Below are 20,385 nucleotides of genomic sequence, written 5' to 3'. Positions count from 1 at the left end.
CCCGCGTGCGTGGTACGGAGCCAACAGGCAGCACGGGGATTCTTGGGAGGTGTGAGAGGATGGAGATGGAGAGTCCCCCTTTGTATGGGGCGTCCGCAGCTGGCGGAAGGAGCTGCGCACCCCGGAGGTGTGTGGGTACCCGCGGGTCGTGTCACGGACACGAACAGGAACCCACGGGGGAGATGCAGCATAGCCGGTGCCGGCTGGAAGGCAAACCGGCGGGCTTCCGTGCAGAAAAGGAGTTAAACCCTGCCGTTGTCCTTTGATTTAGGAAACGGCTCATCCAATTCAGTTCCAGATTATTCAGGGGCAGACTTGCCTCCCTCGCTCCCTCTCTCCCCACACCAGCCCAAACATCTTGAAGTAATCAGCAGCTGAGAACGGAGACGTCCCCCTGGCATCTCAGGTTAAAGAAGGAGGTCCAGGAAAATGTGGTAGAGCCATTACAAGAAACCTGAGATGCATTCATCAGAGACTCCAATTGCCATCGCATTAGGATTGATTAGAGACCAGCAGTACCGTAATGACCCGGAAAGCGGGGCATACGGGGATTATTAATATCAGACTTCTTAAAAAAAAAAAAAGAAAGAAAAAGAAAAAGAAAAAAAAAGAAAAAGAAAAAGGAGAAAAAGAAGCAAGGAGGGAAAATTTAAAACACAAAAGCACATCGCGGGGCTGCTGCTCATATGCAGACTTACCTGAGGAGCACAGGCACTGGAGAGCCGCAGAGACGGTAATTTATCTAACTTCTGGGGAAGAAAAAGCAAACAAACGTGGGGAAACCCCTCCCTCCAGACCCCTTGAGCTCGCCCGCTCCCATGCACGGCTCTCCCCGGCCCCCTCCCGGGTGGCGGGCACCGGGCGGGGGGCCGTCGAGACGTCGGCCCGCTGCCGAGCTCTGCCACCGGGCCATGGGCAGCTGGTCCCTGGGCTGGCAACTGCAAGGACAAATTAAGGAGCCTCTAAAGAGAAGCAAGGAGACCTCGGTGGCTCGTCTCCTTCCCAGTTCCCTGCGCCAAAACAAATCAGCCCCTCCTGGTCTCGGTTTAAATGTAGCTCACTGGATAATTAACTCCATCTTTCCAGCTCTGCTCTAACTGTTTATTTAGTGTCACCCTGTATTACCATCACTAGCACTTTCCTCTGAACAGGAGGAGCTGGAGGGTTTCACCTCCCAAAAGGAAATTCTTCATAGCTTAAAAGAATCAGCATCCAGAGAGTACACTGGGGAGCAGGAAAAGGGGGAAGACGGGGAGGGATGTCTCACGGCATAAGCAGGAGGAAATAAGTGTGTGTGGGGGGACAGGGACAGAAATACTTATCTCGGAGAGAAAATAAAAATAAAAACAAACCCCCCAAACCAAAGCGTAATCACCTCTAATCCTTTGAAAAATGTCCCGGTGAGTGCGCAAAGAAAGAGCCCTTTGTGCCCTGGGGATCGCCCTCGTCGGGACCACGCCGGGAAGGCCTTAAACTGCCCCATGTCCCCCGACCCATTCCGGCCCGTCTGGGCTCGGCCCGGTCGGGCCGGTCCTTCCTTCGGCAGCCTCGGCCCGGTCTGGCCCTCTCGGAGTGGGGCCCTAGGAATGGAGTACCCGGGGCACAGGCACTGGGGGCCCGGGCAAGGACACGGTCCCGTCGTCCCCGGCCCCCCCTTGGGTTTGTTTTTACAGGTGCCTGGAGGGCAATTTACTCTCGAGTCATTAAAGGTCGCACACCAGTTTGCAGGCGCGTAGGGCCAAAGGCTCCTGCTAGAGAAGAGCGATGCATACGGAGAGGGGGTTGCCCTTCCTCATTAAAAAATAGAATAATAAAGGGGGGGGGGGCAGAGGGAGAGAAAGAAAACACAAATCCTTTATTGTTCGGCAGAAGCCGGGGCGCTGGCTGTCTCCCCCGTGCATTCGGCGGGGAAGGCGGCGCGGATCCGGTATCACGTTGCAGATCCTCACTCCAGATAACGAAATGCGATCTATTTTTCAGAACAGCAAGTGGATGGGAAAGGAGCCCTCTACAACACAAACCTCATTGACTTAATGGGCCGGTTTTGGATTTCGCCTTCGAAAGGTTCGGAAAGCGGCAGCGTTGTGTTACTGCCCCGCCGGCTCCAGCCCCGGTTATCATCCCCGTGAGACCGGGATCCGGAAAATAAAAATGTCGCTGATTTGGTTTTGTTGCGCTGTTTGTTTCCTCCAGACCCTCACACTTAGAGAAAATAAATACTAAATTTATTTTTGGTTGGGGAAGAGCTTTATTTCTAAGGCCTGGAGGGGGGGGGGGGGGTATGGGAGTCGTGTTCGGGTTATTTTTTCTGCTTTGTTTTACATTTCTGGAGAAATCAAGGAAAACTCACTGAGCGCTGCACGGGACCCGTCCTCATCCCCGCTCCGCGCTCTCTAACACTGCATCGAACAAATAAGCGAATAAATGAAATTTCTGGCACAAACCGAGCCGATGGGTGCCCCTGCAAGCGAGGCAACGGGCAGGGGGGCCCGTGGCCGGCCGCCTCCTCTCTGCTGACACGGAGGTGCCAGGCCCCAGCCCCGGTGGGGGAAACGAATCGGCGGTGCAAAGACACCAGTGCCGGGGGACGGTGGTAATCCCGTCGGACTGCTCCTTATTCCCTCTCTTCCTCGAAAACAACGACCGAGGGGCCGCGGCGGCTCCGCGCAGATGGGGTGTTGCTGCTATTTCTGTATTTGCATTCGCTTATTTATTATTTCTTTTTATTTCTTTCTTCGGAGTGGCTCGAAACTATTTTCTTCCCGGGTGATTTTCAATGGCTAAATGGGATGGGTGCTTTGGGAATTCATGTACTTCTTTCCTTGCTTTCTAGTGAAAGGTTTCAAATTTATCTTTCTTTTCTTAATGAAAACCAACCCTCCCTCAATAATTAACATTGGTGCTGACCGGGTCCCGCCTGGGGTGTGTGGCTCCCAGGTAGACCCCGGCGAATCTGTCCGCTCCTTGTGTCCATTTTTGGTGACACGGAAAATTAAAGTCTCTCTCAGAAATCGCGGGGAAGCTCAGCCCTCGCCCATTCCTGTCCGCTCCACCGCTGGACGCATCAGGATAACTTGCTTAGTCCAAGAGTGGTGTTTGGTGTGGCCGGCCTTTTAAGGGGAGGGGGGGGAAACCCCACAAAAAAAGAGTAAAAAATAAAGAGGGGAGATGTGAGAGCAAGAGAAACCAGCTCTCAGTAAATTACAAGGAGCTTCCACAGCCCCGGTCTGCATTTCTCTCCTCATCGTCCTGACGGTACAAACGCTCAGGTCCGTGCTTTTCGCTGAGCACCTTATTAGAAATAAATGATATAATAATTACAAATTAATGCGAACAAAAAGGACGACCTCTCGGGCTGAGCAGGGCGCTGCTCCTCCAGGACGGGGGCTGCGAGCCCAGGCGTTATAATTCTGCGCACTTGCTCCAGACTTTAGGGTATTAGTTGATTCTAGAGCCGGGTTTAAGGCTCCGTTCCGGTCCCCACACAGCTGCCTTGTCAATAAGGATCTGTTCCAAGCAGACATTCCTTCTGGGAGGACATTGCAGCTCTTTAAGACTTCATCTGCAACATCATAAGTACTAAAATAAAATGGTAAGGGAAAATTACCAGACACACGGATATGGGATATAGAAGCGCCCTGACTCCAGCGAGCATAGTAAAGTCACTGGACAGACTGGGTGGCAGAGGCTTATTTTAAACAGCCCCGCTCCGCGAAGTACGTGCGGAAAAACCCACAACAATCCGGATTTAGGAAAATATCGCGACCGGCCTTTCCCGTATCGTACCGCGGGCAGAGGCTGCGGGCAGGGAGAGGGCAGCAAGAGCCCTTCTCCGCCTCTGCCACGGATAGGCTGTACGTAAGATTGAGCATTTAAAGTCAAATAAATCCGAATGTCTTTAGCGAAGACAAACAGGTTTTAAAGAGCCCCGCGATGGTTATTAGAGCCCCCGGAGCAAACTCGTTCTCGAATCAAAAGCGTTCTGGAGCCTGCTTGAAATACGGGTTTCGTCTTATCTAATCAAAGATAAATCCAGCCATAAAGACACCCCCTTCGCACCGCTCCCCTGCCCTTATCTACCGTCATTGTCCTCAGTTCCCAGCCCATCCCTGCTACTGACAATGGATTATCTTTGTTTAGGGAGCCTAATTGTTTTCTAATTTTTTATATAATTGCTTTTGAGCGAGGTGTGCAAATGAGGATTAGGCTAATTAAAGCGCCGCCGGCCCGTGCAGCTCTGCTGCCTGCGCTGCTTCCGTGGGGGAGACTCCGCGGGCCCCCCCCTCCGAGCTCCCCCAGGGCCGAGCGGAGCCAGAAGGGCCGCAGGGGCGGGGGAGGGGGCGCAGGGGCCCTGCGCATCACCCAGCTCCTCACTGAAGCATCATTTATTCAACCCAACGCTATGTTAATTAAATACGGGACGGCTTGGCAGGGGACGGGAGCGGGCTGGGGAGAGCAGGAGTTGGGGGGGGATAAAGAAAAGTTGGGGAAAGAAACGCAAAATCCGCCGGCAGCGGCTTCCCCGAGGTGCGCCCGGGGGCCCGGGCAGCGGGGCTCCCCCCGCTCCGCCTACAGGGCCAGGGCCGGGGCCGCACCCGCGCAGAGGCTGCGGCGGGAAGCGCAGCCGCGGCTGCTGGGGCCGGGTTCCCAACGCCAGGCCCCGCCCGCCCGTGCCGAGGCTCTGCCCGCCGGGCCGGGTCGGGCTAGGCTTGGGGGGGGGCCGGGCTGGGCTGGGCTGGGCCGGGCCGGGTCGGGCCAGGCCCGCCACGGCGGGGGCCGAGCCGCGGGCGCCCAATCAGCGCGGCGCGGGGGCTCGGGCGCTTTAAGCGCGGCGGCGGCGGAGCCGGGACAAAGTCCCCCCGGCGCCGCGACGAGCATCCCCGCTCGCCCGCCAGACCTGGCTGTCGCCTCGCCTCCCAGCTCTGGGGCCGCGACCAGGACAGCGACCGGGTCAGGCGGGCGGCTTCCCCACGCCGCTCCGCAGCCGAGCTCCCGCGGGGTGCCTGCAGCCACCTCCTCCTTCTCCTGCCGCCGCCGTGCCCGGCCATGTCGATGCTGCCGTCCTTTGGCTTCACGCAGGAGCAGGTCGCCTGCGTCTGCGAGGTGCTGCAGCAAGGAGGGAACCTGGAGAGACTGGGCCGGTTCCTCTGGTCGCTGCCGGCCTGCGACCACCTGCACAAGAACGAGAGTGTCCTGAAGGCCAAGGCGGTGGTGGCCTTTCACCGCGGCAACTTCCGCGAGCTCTACAAGATCCTGGAGAGCCACCAGTTCTCGCCACACAACCACCCCAAGCTCCAGCAGCTCTGGCTGAAGGCTCATTACGTGGAAGCCGAGAAACTGCGGGGCAGACCCTTGGGCGCCGTCGGCAAATACCGCGTCCGCCGAAAATTCCCTTTGCCCCGCACCATCTGGGACGGCGAGGAAACCAGCTACTGCTTCAAGGAGAAATCCCGGGGCGTGCTGCGGGAATGGTACGCCCACAACCCCTACCCGTCCCCCCGGGAGAAGCGGGAATTGGCAGAAGCCACCGGTCTCACCACCACCCAGGTCAGCAACTGGTTCAAGAACCGAAGGCAGCGGGACCGAGCGGCGGAGGCGAAGGAAAGGTACGTGCCACCCCCCCCCCCCCCGCATCCCCTCTTTCCCCCTCTTTTCTCCCCGCTCCCCCGAACGAAACTAACTCACTCCCCCAAATCCATTTCTACACCCGCCCCCTCCGCCCACCCCCAAGCGCCCTGCGTTTTGCCCTTTCGCGGAAACCCAAGTGGATTTTCCACCCGAGATCCACCGGACCCAGTTTCCCACCTGCCCGGAGGGAGCAGCAAGTCCCTCACCGGCCTCTCCAGGCCGCTCCGCCGTCTTTGTTTGCTTGCATGCCGTCCGGAGTAAACCGGGAACGAGGCAGTCCCGGAGCCTCCGAGGAAGCGGTCGGGTATTGCCGGGAATCGGGCACGGTAACTCCGAAGCCCGGAGGAGGAGAAAGAAGTCCCAGGATGGAGAGGGAAGGAACCGGAGGGTGACCGGGATGGGGACGCGCTGGCCGGGCCGAGTCGCCGCTCCGTATCGAGACCACCCTTGGCACCCCCGGCGGCGCCGCCCGGGGTGGCCTCCTTGCGAAGCGCGGCTCGGCCCGGCGAAGCTGACAACCACGGAGGGCAGCGCCCCGCTTTTTGTCTCCTCCAGCAACCTCCCCGCCGAGCCTCGTAGAAAAAAATCCCCCACCCTGCTCGTCCCCGGGCCGCGCTTTCATTTTGAGTTAAAAAGAGAAAGAATCCCCCCCCCCCCAACTTTTCCTTCTCACCGAAATTACCGAGCTGTGCGGTTCACACCTATTTCTAGGAGGGTAAAAAGAAACAGAGATGGTCCGTTATGAAAATATTAGGCTCTTTTACATTTTTGTTTTCTTTCCGGAGAGAGGCATCTGCTGCCACGATGAAATAGAACGCAAAAGATTTACTGGGGGCATCAGCCCAGGGCCCATACCCGGCGCCTCTCGCCCGCCATAACGTCCCATTTGTGGGTTGTTGTTTTTTTTGCCTTTCTGCAGGGAGAACACGGAAAACAACAACGCGGCCACCAACAAGCCGAACCAACTCTCGCCTCTGGATGGGAGCAAACCCCTCATGTCCAGCTCCGAGGAAGAGTTTTCTCCTCCCCAAAGCCCGGATCAGAACTCGGTCCTGCTCTTGCAGGGAAACCTCAGCCACGCCAGGAGCTCCGGCTACTCCCTGGGCGGCTTGGCCGCATCCCAGACCCCTCACAGCCTCCAAGGCCACCAGCTCCAGGACTCGCTGCTGGGACCCCTCACGTCCAGCCTGGTGGATCTGGGATCCTAAAGGCCCGCGGCGGGCTGGCAGAGGGTCGGGAGCGGCGGTTCCGCTCTGGGACAGAGGCTCTGGGTTGTACATAGAGGACAGCACCCGGGTTTACAGCTCACCCGCTGCTTCTTGACGGGACTCTCGGCTCTTTTCACACAACCCCACGTCGGCTCCTGGTCCAGTTCCCTCCCAGTGTCTCCCACTATCATCACCATGATTGGGTTTTTTTATTTCTATTTTTTTTTTCCGCGTAGCCAACGCAGGGAGCGGCTGAAACCCTCAGCCCTTCAAGTTCAGCCCAGCTGGTCCCAACGGGAATTACAAAAAAGAGAGAGGGGAAAAAACAAACCCAACCCCAGCTGGATCCGATTCCACCCAAACAAATCCCAGCCCCGCGGGCGCGGAGGGGCCGGGGCGGCCGCCGAATCCCCGCTGCTGCCCGGTGTGTCCCTGCGGGGCCGGCGCTGAGCTGGGCCGGGGGCAGAGGGAGCGACTCGTTGCGCTGAGCCCGGCGTTGTGGCGGGAGGAGGGAGGGGAGTTACGTTTACATTTTTCATATTTAGCCTTACCGGAAAGATTTTGATGTAGTTTAAATTAAAAAAAAAAAAAAAAAAAAAGAGAGAGAGAGAGACAAAAGCTGCAGTATTAGAGGTTTACCAAGTGCCTATGTCTTAACGCGGCCGGGGCGTAAGGCAGGCAGCGAGCGAGCTCCCGCCACCCCCGGCTTCCTTCTAATCCGTGGTGAAATGCATCGATGTGGCTAAAATTAGGGTAATAATTAATAATAAGAGCTGGCGGCCGCTTCCCCCCGGACGGGTGCTTCTCGGGCTGCCCCGGCAGGTCCCCGTTGCCCGCTCCCGCCTGGCCCCGTTCTCTGCTTTCCCCTCCGGCTTGCAGAGAGCCCGCGGATGACGAGTATTTGTTACCAAAAATCGCATGTGCTTTCAGGTTTATTTTCTATTGTACCTAAACAGTCTAAATTAAACAACGCTGATGGCAGAACACCCAGGCTGCGGTTTTCTTTGCCGGGGCGAGCCCCTGTCCCTCTGCCTACCCTTACCCCCCACCCGGCGGGCGCTTCGGGGCTGAGGGGGCAACCGGTGCCTTCCTAACCGAGGGGGGATGGGGATGGGGCATCCGCAGAGCCGCTTGCTGGGGGTTGCACGGCCGGGAGGGAGCTGCTCCTTCCCGTCGCCCGCCCCGTCGGGGCCTCGCTGCGGCCAGGCAGCCGGTGCCGGTCCCCCCCGTTAGCGTTTTGCATCATTAAGTGCGTGTTTATTTAAGTCGTTCCCGTGTTTGTTCTCGGTGTCTTGGGCCATGGAGAAATGTCACCCTCTGCAGGAGGGTCCTGCCAGGCCGGAGCTCTCCGCGTCCCTCCCACTCAGGCCCGGGCACACGGACACGCTCCAGGGCCCTCCGCGGATCCTCGTCCCCGGCTCCGGGACGGGGCTGCGGATCCGTTTTCTCCACCGCCCTCCTCGGCTCCGGCTGCCCCCTCCGGCCTTGCCCCGGCTGCCCCATCGGGTTGCCCAGCTCCTGCAGGTTTTCCTGCGCCCATGATCCTTTTTTGGGGGTGGCACGGCTGGGACGGTGGGGGACACCCAGCCCTTCTGGGCAGGATACGACGTGGCTCTGTGGGATCAGGGCAGAGGGCGCAAGTCCCACTCTTGGGCGCACAAGCCACCCTGGTGGACGCACATCTGCGGGTCTGTGCTCATCAGCGACCGCGGGTGGAGCTGGGACAAACCCCGACGTTCTGGGGTGGCAGCGCGGAGCCCTCCCCAAGCACGGCCACACCAGCCCCAGCAACCCAGCCCTGGAGGCCGCCTGGGGCGGACTCCACTGTACGCCCTGCGGGGACCCCAGGGACGGGACAGTCCGTGGCCCTGGCCCTGTCAAGGACCCTCGTCGCCTTTAGTGGGGGCCTCAACCAGCCCCTCCGTGATCTGCCACAAAGCCACGCAGCCACTCCCAGCCCCTAGGGCATAAAGGGGCACCCACGCAAGGAACAGGGGGAAGGTTTTTAAGGTGAGCAGCTGCAGGCCGTGGGTCCTGAGGATGGATAAGCTCTAGCTCTGTTTTTTTGGTGTGGGCTTTTTTGAATGTTTGCTTCTTTTTTGTTTGTTTGTTCTGTTTGGGTTGTTTTTTCTTTTTTGTTTTGGTTTGGGTTTTATTTGTTTTCCCAAGTCACTCGGTGAAGAGGAGGGATAAATACTGCCCGGAGTTCCAGCCCTGAGCAGCAAGGAAGCCAAGTGTGAACTCGCATATCAGGGTTATTTCCACAGCAAAGAGAGCAGATGCGCTTTCTGCGCACAGGCAACGGCAGGGCTGACTTTTGGAGTGGGAAGCTGCCAGGGGATGTCCCCTTGCCCAAACCCTCCCCGTAGTCATCACAGAACTGCGGGTCTGGACTGCTGCCAGGCCCGACGGCTGGAGCAGGTCCACTCAGTACAGACCTTTCCATGCCCCGACCTTCTGTTTACTTCACAGGGAGAAGGATGAGGTTGCCAACAGGCAGATGATGGCAAGGAGGAGTGGAGGGTGCAGAGGGGCCCCCCTCGAAATGACCCTCCTGCAGGAGAAAGGGCCGAGGCAGGCAGGTGGGAGCAGGGAGGCCTTGGAGCTGAGCCAGGCGCAGGTTGCTGAGCTCTCTTCTATTAGGCTTGACCTCGCAGCAAGCTTTTCACAGCAAAGCCAGCCTGCGGAGGCAGCCTGGGGCTGTTTCTCACCCACCTCTGCTTTGTATTTCCACTGGCAGGAAGGAGTTAATCCCCCCATACCCCCTCCCCCCCCCCCCCCGCTCCTGTTCACCCCCCAGGACAGATTTCACACTGTGTCCAGGTCAGCCAAAAAAGTGGAGGAAATGGAGAACAGCAGAATGATTAATTCTACCTGCTTTTCCCATGAGTGATCACCTGCTTTTGGGGTCATGAATAGCAGGTAGCTCCCTCCATCTCCAGCTCTGAGAGGCTCATTTGTTTGGTGACAGCTGAGTGACAAGACCTGAAATCCGAGCTCTCAACTTTGCCTGATGTGTGGATAAAACCCTGGATGTTCCCTCAAACATTTCAGGAAATGAAAGTTGTAATGCGATCCCTTGTGCGCCCACATCTTCCCCAGCAACACACAAAAGCTCAAAGGAACCTTCTCGGATTAAATTCAGCCTGCAGAGGATGGAAGGAAAATGGAGAGCAGGCTGAGAAAGCTGGAACTGGCAGGCTTTTCTTCAGCACTTATTGGAAATGTCTGTCCAGAGCAGGGATTTAGAAAGGTCACCTCTCCCGTAAGAGCCTCTTCCTCCTGCGGAGGCAGATGGGCAGCATGCTTCCCTCAGCCTACCTCCATGCTGGGGGCAGCCTGGAGTGGGGGTTAATGCTTAGATTCCCCAACCAGGAAATGCAGTGTATAAAACCAAACACACAGAGAGAAAGCCAGGCCCTCTTCCCCCCCCCCCCATTTTATTTCGCTGGTCACACCGAGCCAGCATCATGCCATGCATGGGCCTCACGCCTGCTCAGCCCTGCCCAGCTCCCCTTCCCTGCTGCCTCCCCAGCCCTGCAGAGGGGCAAGAATGGTCCTGATTTCATCCCCCACCATCCTGGGCCACGTGCTAGCAAATCCTGCACAGGGGCCCGCAGTGAGGAGCAGATGCTCGCTCAGCCAATGGATTTAAACACAGTACTTCCAGGCCTGGCTCCCTAAAGCCCGTGCATCCCCAGCTGCAATGGCAGGAGCCTGGAGCTGCGATGTGGTTAGGAGACCTTTGTGCTCTGTGACTTTGCAATTCGGGCCTGCTCAGCCAGACGTCGGGGCTTCATTCTGAGCACATAGGTTTGGAAATGTCAGCAGCTGGAATGAGGCAGGGTGTGCGATACAGGCAGGACTGGGCCAAGGCATCCAGACTCCCTCCTGGGTGGATGGTTTCATCAAGCTGCCTGTCACTAGGCAGCCAGCAGCTGCTTGTGCTGTTATCCAGCTTGAAGATAAAGTGCTATTTAACAATTGTTTAACTGTTACTGAAGTGCTTCAGACTCTGCAGATCTGTAAAGAAAACAGCACAGGCCCAAGATAACTCTTCACCTCTGAGCTTCCTGGTTACTCCTACTTTTCTCTGGAGAGCAGCTCACGGACACTGCACAGGCACAGATGGAAAACTTCCCTGCCTGCCCAGCCAGTACGCTTCTCTGCTGGTGGTTTTGCATCTGAGGAAGTGCCCACTGTAGGGTGATGCTGCCAGAGGCTGGGTGCTTGTGTACACCGCCTTCAAAGGGAGGTGGTTTAACCTGCCTGACACACGTGGATGCCATTAGCAGCAGCAGGAGCAATAAAGGTACAGCCAAAGCAGTACCTGGCCAGCCTGGCTGCATCAACCCATCTTCAAAGGTGGATTTTGCTATTCCTGCTGGGGCCGAAGCCGTCAGGTTTTCTGAGGGCACCAGGTGCTCTGTGGGAAGAGCAGAGGTGTCAGAGGCTGGGTCTACAGGAGCTTTGGTTCTTCTCAAGTGTACAAGGCAACCTGAGACACCCTCATCTTTCCCAACTGGACTTGGACACAATTCTAATTATGGAAATTTGCTTTAATCTTCAGATGGAGAGAGCAAATTACAAGGCTCCCCAGAGATTATCACCTCTTACCCCAACAGCAGTTGGAAGCTGTCTGGAAAGAGGGCACCAAGCTGAACCCCATCCCCTGCCACCCTGTCTTTCCTTCCAGCTGGATTTGTCATGGTTTCTAGCATTTGCTCCCACCTCTCCAGATTTTAAACAGAGGTTGAACTTTTTCTCAAGTATGCAATCTTAATCCTAATAATCAGGTTAAAGAGGCATATTTGGTTCAATTACGTTTTCCTGTTTTCACTTGTCCAGTGCTTTTGGAAAATGCCTCCACGGGCAGAGCAGCAGCTTCCTATCCCTGCCTCTCTATGGGCAGGGAAACTTCTCTTCCATAGCCTAGTTCTGCGAGGATCAGGGTTGCTTCGCTACAGTCTCAAATGTGCCCAGACTCTGATGGCTTTCAGCAGTGATAGAAAAGGTGTAGAAGATCCTCCCATCTGCTTCTTAGGATGGAAGAAAAGGGAAAAACTTTTTTTTTTTTTTCTGATTTAAGGATGGAAAAGCTTTTCAGCTAATGGCTGAAGTGTTTTGCATGAGGGGAAACTGAGACCCAGGAAGACGACAGGCCTGCTGAAGGTCAGAGTAAAGGCAGATGATGAAGCAGGAGGGGTGACTGCTGTGCACTGGTGGCTGGTGCTCCACGTGCCCAGAGCTGCCTCCCTTTATAGTCCCCATAATAAGTCAATGCAGCTTATCATTATGTAATACAATATTCCTAATAATACAAGACAAAACCAATTGACTAAAACACAATGCCAGACGAGGCTTGTGGCTAACACTCCCTGAAGAAATTGTCTCTTTTCTAGAATTAAAAAAAAACCAACCCAGCTACCCACACGAATTAGAAACAACTGAAAAATGAAATCACATCTGCAAGCCATCAGGATGCTTCTCCTGAGTCCCAAGGGATGCCTCTCCCTCTGCCACTCCTGCTGCCCTTGTATGGGGGGCTGGGTGTCACAGCTACCCGTACTGCTATCTGTGCGGGCATGGGAGGGATTCTGTGGCACCACCAAGGCTGTGGATGGGCATAGCCTTGATGCATGCTTCATCCAAGAGAAAGGCTGTGTCAGGCTAAAACAAATCGGAGATGTATTTAGGGAATCAAGACCTTCATATGCCTGATCTCTCATAGCCGGCTGGGAAGCAGGGATACAAAGTGGGCAAGAGGCAGTGAGCACCAGCTGGGAGCCCTCTGGGGCTGGGCAGAGGTGCCTGCATGAAGAAACCACAGAACTTGCCCAACCACTTGGTCGTGGGTTGCTCGGTTCTCTGTAGCCAGAGGCTGCCTTCTGCCTGCCTCAGCAGGGCTTTGCCTGTGTCACTCCTGTGCTGGAGCAGAAGTGAAGTGAGCAGGAGCCAGGAATGGTGTGGGGGCTCAGCAGTGCTCAGCTGCAGGGGACACTTCTGCCGCTGGTATGGTGGCTTCCAACCTTTGGCACACAGGACCATTGGTGGTTTGTGCCACATGCCCTTTGCAGTGGAGCTGAGCTGCAGATGCCCTGCTCCCCATGGTGCCTGAAGTCTGTTGGGTGACAGGGAAGAAAAGCACATGGTGGTTTTATATCGCTGGGACAACTCAGGCTGGGACACGCATTGCTGCTGCCCCTGTGGGAGGGGGAGATGCTGAGGCTTGAGGCAGCATCAGGAGGAATATCCCCGAAGGCCCAGGAGGTGCTTGTCAGGGAGGCTGTATTGTTTCTTGGCAGGAAAAGCACAGGCAAAGGACGTGGGGATGCTGGAGGTGTGCTGTCCCCAGGAGACACAGTGCCTAATGAAGTGTACAGACATACCCACTGCAACATGTTGGCCAAGAAGCTATTGCCACCCTGCGCTGTAGCAGCTCCATCTATTACCTTTGTGTGCAGGATCTGCTTCTGAGGCCTCCAGGTCTGAAGGGTACTTGGATGAGGTTCAAGGAACTGCCAGGAGGGCAAAGGCAAAGCAAGGGCATGGTGATGGGGAGCTGTAGGCTGGTCACTCAAGACCCCACCTCTGCTCTACCTCTGAGCCCCGCACCTCCAGGCAGAACCTGGCCTGCTCAATTGCCACCAGCCTGTGGGACTTTGGTACTGGGCTGGTGGGGATGGTGGTGTGGCCAAAGCCCATGACACCAGGCATGATGATCATGGTGAGGATGGTCAGCAGCTGGTCACCCCAGTACCCTGCACCCACTCATGGCCTAATTCAAGCCTAAAAGGGGAGTGTACGTTTTAGAAGGAGGAGAATGAATGCCCCGCATTGTGATGACTTTCTGGGAGATGTTTAGTAGGCTTGATCTGGGCTAATGGCACACCGGATGTCCAACCAGCTCATCACAGTGGTCCCTTCTGGTTTACGGATGTGTTAAATTTAATAATCTGTCCTAGAGAAAGAAAAGAGGTGATGTTACATGATCTGAAGGCATCAGTGCAAGGAAGATTTCTTAAAATTCTCTACACCAGGAGGAAAAGAGACAGAAAGAGCAAAAGCTGTGAACTGGACCAAGACCAAGATTTTCCCACAGCAAAAGGAGTTCAACATGCACGAGGTAGCTCCCATGCCACTGCAGGGTTAACTCCAAACATAGAACATTTTCCAAAAGACACGCTCTGACTTGCATGGTGACTTTTCCTGCCAGGTTCCAGTGACATCTCACAGCATCAGCATGGAGGTCGCATGGGTGCATTCAGTCCCTGCCACACTGTGCCCTTGGTGGCACGTGAGGGGATTGTCCTGGGAGAGAAGCATTGTGTGACATGGGATGGGACCCCCATGTCAACACCAGCTGCAGCATGTGCTGTTCTCAGATGCCCAAGTCTCAGAGTCTGCACCCCTCGGTGCTCCTCTGGGTGATGTTCTGGGGCTTGGCTTTGCTCAGAATGCCTCTTTGTCCTCTTCCTCCTCTTCTGCCAGGGTTACGTAGTCACAGCTATTTGCTGATGGCCTCTGTGGAAACCGTATATCCTGCCTTTGCAATCGGAGACAAGGTGCCCACGCAGCTGGCCGATTTGAAAGAAGAGCTGACAGGAGAGGAAGAGGCCAAAACGGGTGTGCCAAGGGAGGGGGGAATCACATCCATCCCAAATTGGGGGCCATCCCATCCTTGCCCAGAGAATAACCATAATGGAAGGGGGAAAAATCCCCTATATGCAAGAAACCTCTCAAGGCAATATGCAAGTAGCCAAGGGCTGAGGCCAGATTTTAATTGAACCTCCTGCCCAGTGATCCATGAGGAAGGCTCGGCTGCTCAAACAATGAGTGGGGAAAGAGAGCTGAAATGATGGTCACCAGGAGAACCTGAAACCCATGGTGGGGAAAACAAATAAATACAGTGAGCAGAGCCTTCCCCATCCCAGCTGAGGCAATCTGTGCTTATGCAACCCTACCTGAAGGCTCCCTATCTCTGTGTACAATCTGGGCTGATAAGATTGTTCTCCACTGAAAATCAAAACCACAGGGATTCCAGGCGGCTCAGCTGGAGTCAGATTGTCCACCTGAACAGCAGACACTTTCATGTGGAAAAATAATCGCAGGGTTATTTTGCTAAATAAGAAGAAGGGGGAGAGAGAGAAAGAGAGGGAAGTCTTTGGTTGGTTTGAAGGAGCGCACTGCTCCTGTGCTGGATGAATGCAGCACAGCAGGGATGTCTGCGAAGGGCACTGTCTCCAGGGTGTAATGTCCCCATGGGGTGATGATTGCTGCCTGAAGCCCTGCTGTAGAAAACCAATGGGCTTTTGCCCAAAGCTGGCTCTTTTTTAACAAAAAAAATCCTTTTAGGGCCCAGGGGCTTGCAGTTGGCAGCTCTGGTGCAACGAGCCTGCAAACAAGAGTCACATGGGTGATGGTGGAAGCAGTCATCACCAGAGAGACATAGGGCACTTGTAATACTGTTTGGGTGGAACAGCATACGATTAATACCTACTCTGAATGGGAGACAGAATACATTAACATATCATGTACATATACATGTATATAGAGAGATAAATGCACTAGATACAGCCATTGTGTAGAACAACTTGCCTGATAAGTCAGGATTAGATACGTGTTTGCAGTTATAAAGTAGACATTGTTATTTTGTGTCTATTGTAGTTCAAAAAGCCGTATTTTGGGGCATGTGCATTAGCACCTGGCTGATAGATCCTATCTGCTCTGAGTGTCAGATCGGTCCTTCTTTCAAGACAAAACTTGTCATCAAATCCTGTCCAGAAAAAACTTGTTATTTTGGAAACAGCAGGGGATTGCTTGATGATGCTGGAGGTAGAGCCTTCTTCCTCTGAGATGGGAACAGGGTAGTCAGATCTGGCACCCAGCAATAGGATCAGGAGCATGGATGCCCACCTGAAACAGCATTTACATTTATTTTGTGCATTTAGCACCAAGCATTGACTGTTCATCAGTTTTAGATGCTGCTGAGTGAATGTGTAGAGTGGAAATGTCCCCTGGGGTATTGGATGGGACAGGCTGGGGAGCTAGGGTCTCAACCCCCTGACAGACCCTTAAACCAGGGACAAATAGACACTAGTGTCAAATACCATGTCTTGTCCTATGGCTCTTGCTCAGTTGTTGCAGCTTCAAAATTGGCCTTTTCCTGGGGATTTTGTGGTTGGTTTTCAGTGTCTTTCTTTTGCAGGAAAAACCATGTGAGCAAGAAGGGGATTAGCTCAAGTGGGGTCTGACAGCCGGGGTGGGCTGGTCTGGACACACAGTGTTGTCATCTCAACAGATCGGCCTCGTTAAAAATGAGCAAGAGCCAGTGCTCCCCTGTTTTAACATCCCTCTGCATCCCCCAAGTCCCCCAGTTACAGCAATCCTGCTGTGAAAAATCTGTGTAAAACTGTGTTTGCAGATGGAATATATCCCTTTAATCTTGCAGAGGTACCATGTTCCCACAGCCACCGCTGGCCCGTGGACCGCTGGGCAGACAACGCTGTATTTGTGCACACACACCCAGGCACACACAGAGAGTTATTTGGGTGACTATGATGAGAAACGAAGTCCTTTAGTCCTGCCCATGGGCAATGAATGCTGCAGTAGCCATCCTTCTCCAGGGCTTGGTGTTCCTGGCAAAGCTTATGTGAAATGAAAATGCCTGTAATTTTCTAAAATTCCTTAATCCTGCTTATTTTCTCCCTTTCCCTGGGAGATCAGAAGCCGCAGTGGTCTCCTCAAGCCCACCCACTAATTACAAGACGTGAGCTCAACCAACTGCTGGCCAGAAACAACATCACGGGACCAAACACCACTAACCAACACTGAATGCTCACAGCAAACTGCTTGAAAGCAAGTCACGAAGAGCTTGGCAACACTACATCAGCCAAATCAAAGGAAGAAAGAAAATTACCCTCTTTTCCTTCCTCCTGCAGCAATCCTGACATCCTCTGGGCCACCAACCGGCTACTCTGATGTCTGAGTGCCACTTGTCTATCTCACCCTGGGATGCTCTTTTAGGTGTCCCTTTTCTCTATCTGGCCATCAGTTTTCTTCCAGATTTCACCAGATTATCTTTCAAATTTGCTCAACAAGGTCAACCCCTTCAGCAGCATTGAGAGAATGGGAGCTTCTAACAGGAGGGGTGGCATTTAGCAGGAATAAATCTCTCCAGAGAGATCAGATCAGACTGAGCCCGAGGAAGCTGGGCTAAAAATAAAGCCTGAACTCAGAGTGGTTATAGGATGGGAATAGAGGCTATGGCACATCCCTGGTTATATTCTTAGCACAACTAGAGGGATTGGTATGAATTTACTTGCATAAATCTGTATAGTTCATGGAAATGTTGGTGTACGTTTAGTTTTGGTTTTGAATTCTGTGTTCACATTCACAGTTTTACAGCAACAGAGGTTCTTCCCTAACTCCCCCCACTATGCACCAGCTGGTGGTTGCACTTTGCCTGGGCTACCTTGATTTCTTGGAATGCTTGCCTCTTCCTGCTTTCCCTTTTCCCAACCAACAGGCATGTTTAGCCTCTTGTACCCCAAATAGCAAGAAGTAAGTCACATCTCCCCCCAGAGTGAGGAGGGGGCTTATCTGCTTCAGGACTTATCCCTGCACCAAGCCCTCACTAAGCACAGGATTTCCCCCAGACACGCTGCTCTGGCATGGGTTAGGAATAATATCCCAAGTTCTTCATAGTGCATGAAATCATGGGGGCTGGTGGGGTCCCATAGCAGGGGATGAGCCCCAGGAGGGGTCTGCTTTCCCTGAGCCCTGGACTGGGAGTGGGAGGGTGTGTAAGTGTGGATGTGGGTGGGAGCGTGTCCTTGCTGGGCAGCAGCAGCTCTCGGCGCGTTTCTGGGGCTGCAGTGCCACCTGCTGTCACCTCCGCCTTGTGCTGAGGACCCCGCTGGCTCCTTGAGCGGTTGCCGGGGACACTCCTGGGAGCAGCCCGTTTCTGCCTAAAGGTCAGTGCAGAACTGCTTGGAGAAAATCAAGTTAAGCACGAGGAAGCCAGAGGGAGAAAGGCAGCTTCGGGTCAAAGGGATGGAGTGAGATAGGCCCACAGGGGTGGGCGACGTCCTCGCACTCTCACATCACTCCACGTTGACACAAGCACTCTGCAAGCATCTTCTCTTATCTCCTTCCAGACAGTCTCTTGCTTCCTTCTGTGTGTCCTTTAGAAGGCGTAGCCCAGAGCAAGTTGCCTAGTCCCACCTCTCCCATTCCAGCTTTTATCAGCGCAAAAAGCCAAGTATCCCTTCCTGGGCCACCCATCATTATCATTAATCTCTCAGGGAGGAGAGTTTGTGCCCAGTAGAAAAGCCCAAAAGAGACAAGATCACCTCCATTTGTGTTTTTTTGAGAAAGGATGGGAACCGAAAGAAGTGCGAAAGAAAAAAAAAAAAAAAGAAAAGAAAAGAAAAGAAAAAGGAGCAGGGAGAACCAAGCTGCTGAAAAGCGTTAGGGGGAAAAATGCTCCTGAAAGTCAGATCCAGACCGGCCAGGCAGCTTTCAGAACAACAAAAAAGTCTGGAGGAAACCAGATACTCACCATGAAAATCTGCAATTCTTTGTTGAACAAATGTTTCCATGGAAAAGCTCTGTTTACCCGTCACTCATCCTGTCGGCTTGCGGGGATGCGGTGCAGCTGGGCAGGCAATGCCCAGAGGAGAGGAAAGGAGGGGATGCAGCCCCGGCAAATCTGGCCGCAGTAGGGAGAGAGCAGTGAGCCTGTGTTTGCCTTTCAGTGCTCTACCCGTGAGGGCTAGTGTCTGAAGTGCGTTAGTGTCTCACGGACATGCTTTTGGGAATGAGGTCTGCAGCACTTTTGGGAATGAGAGCTGCAAAGAGCCTGATCCTGAGCAGGGTGAAGGGTGAAGGGTGCAGCTATGTCGATGTATGACAGGGTTGGGGTGCACAGGGGCCAGTGGAGGAGCTTGCTGGGTTTTTTAGGAGAAAACTGTTGGAAAAGCTCAGCGGGTGCAGCCTTGTTGTGGCCACACATCCAGAAGTGCATGGACAGAAAAGGGGGGCTTTTGGGAGGAAAAAACCCACCCTGAAAGCTCAGACTCACACACTGAACAACCCAGCAGAGACTCAAAGTAGCGGTGCATTTACATTAGTCCATCCCAGGCTCCGGCCGGGATCCTGTCGGGTGCAGCTTTCAGAGCCAGGGAGGTGCCGGCTGCCTGTGATTTAACATTTTCTTACAGCACCGCTGGGACTAGTGGAGAGAGCCACAGAAAAGAAAGGCTGGAGTCAAAACCCACCACTTGGACCCAAACGAAATGAAACCAGGAAAGTAAAAACAAGGGGAAACTTGGCCACGGCGGCTCCTTTCACAGGCTCCTTATGCTGGGTCATAAGAAACCAGCCCATGGAGAGGTGGGCATATTGCTGTCTGCTGTGCTGTGCCGTGGGGAGCCAGGGAAAAGAGCCAAGGAGAGACCAGATCCTGGAAAGCAGCCCGTGCCCTCTGCCAGCATGCACTGACAGAGGTGGGGAGTCATGCAGAGCCCCACTACCTCCTCTGTGAGGGCCCACGGGCTGCTGCTCTGCCAGAGTGCGGTGTACATGGGGAGCACCTGGGCATCTGCCTGCCCTGCACCCCTATTGCAGCACCCAGTGTTGATTTGGGAGTCTCATTCCTGCACAGGGCAAAGGGGTTTGGGTGCATATCTTCAGTGCCTTTTCACAGTGTGCTCCCCAGCCCTTTCCTGTTGCTTTGTGCTTTCAATGGGCTTGGTGAGCACTGTCCCTTGCTCTGGATATCTCCAGCTCTGGTTTTGGTGGAAGCCTGTCTGTAGCAGCTGTAGTATTGTCATTTATGACGCTGTGCTGACAAACACCAGCCAAGTCCCTGGCAGGGACGTGTCTTGAGCCTACCCCACACCCATCTTCATGCTTAAATGTGTGTTTGGGATTCAGTCATCATTCGGGCTCTGTCTGGTCCTCATCCCTGGCCCCTTCCCTACCCCTGTTTTCCCCCTGAAGTGGTAAGTGCCTCTTCAGCACGCCCTGCGCCAGCATGTCATCTCAACAGGCCAAGCATTCACTCTGTGCCAAACTGGCAAGTGGCTTGTTTTCCTGGCACGTGGCCTCCTTGGCTCCCCGTCCAGACTGATTTTGTTTGGTTTTATTGTTTTATTTTCCCCTACCTTTACAATTCACCATTGGTTTTAATTAGGTGGCCATGGACTTGCAGCCCTGGTGTGGCTGGATGGCTTCCATGAAAGGGAAGGTCTGGAGTGGTGAGCCTGGTGGTAGAGGCATCACAACACAGTTCATCTTGCTTTCAGGAGAGGGGAACTGCTTTGAGTCAAAGGCCAAGAGATGGCCCAAGTGTATTCTTTTATTCCAGCATGCTCCCAGACTCCCTGCAGCTCCTTGAGTCCCACCATGGAAATGCCGTATCACCAGTGCCAGGGTGAGGGGAGCATTGGTGACAGAGAAAGGTGATGGGGACAGCTTTCCAGTCGGAACAACAGATGAAAGATGGGGAAGTCCCAAAGAAAAAGCAAATGTCTCAGTGTTCCAT

At 54.4% G+C, this 20,385-nt stretch overlaps 1 protein-coding gene and 1 long non-coding RNA gene across 2 annotated transcripts; both read left to right on the top strand.

Moving 5' to 3' along the window:
• Positions 1–612: 612 nt before the first annotated feature.
• LOC133224617 (uncharacterized) lies at positions 613–2,165 on the top strand. The gene is made up of 2 exons (XR_009728902.1): positions 613–733; positions 1,981–2,165. It is a non-coding gene; the product is annotated as an uncharacterized LOC133224617 (long non-coding RNA).
• A 2,678-nt stretch (positions 2,166–4,843) lies between these two features.
• SIX1 (SIX homeobox 1) lies at positions 4,844–7,435 on the top strand. The gene is made up of 2 exons (XM_061376198.1): positions 4,844–5,606; positions 6,548–7,435. The coding sequence occupies exons 1-2, from the start codon at positions 5,047–5,049 to the stop codon at positions 6,834–6,836; spliced, it is 849 nt and encodes a 282-aa protein (XP_061232182.1). The 5' UTR covers positions 4,844–5,046; the 3' UTR covers positions 6,837–7,435.
• Positions 7,436–20,385: the final 12,950 nt, after the last annotated feature.

The sequence above is a fragment of the Neopsephotus bourkii genome, unplaced genomic scaffold (genome assembly GCF_033783945.1).
Source record: "Neopsephotus bourkii isolate Nb327-2 ecotype Australia unplaced genomic scaffold, CSIRO-AGI_Nbou_v1 NB_1707, whole genome shotgun sequence".
NCBI lineage: Eukaryota > Metazoa > Chordata > Aves > Psittaciformes > Psittacidae > Neopsephotus > Neopsephotus bourkii.
The sequence above is the reverse complement of the archived record's forward strand: the minus strand, read 5'-3'. Positions and strand labels throughout refer to the sequence as shown.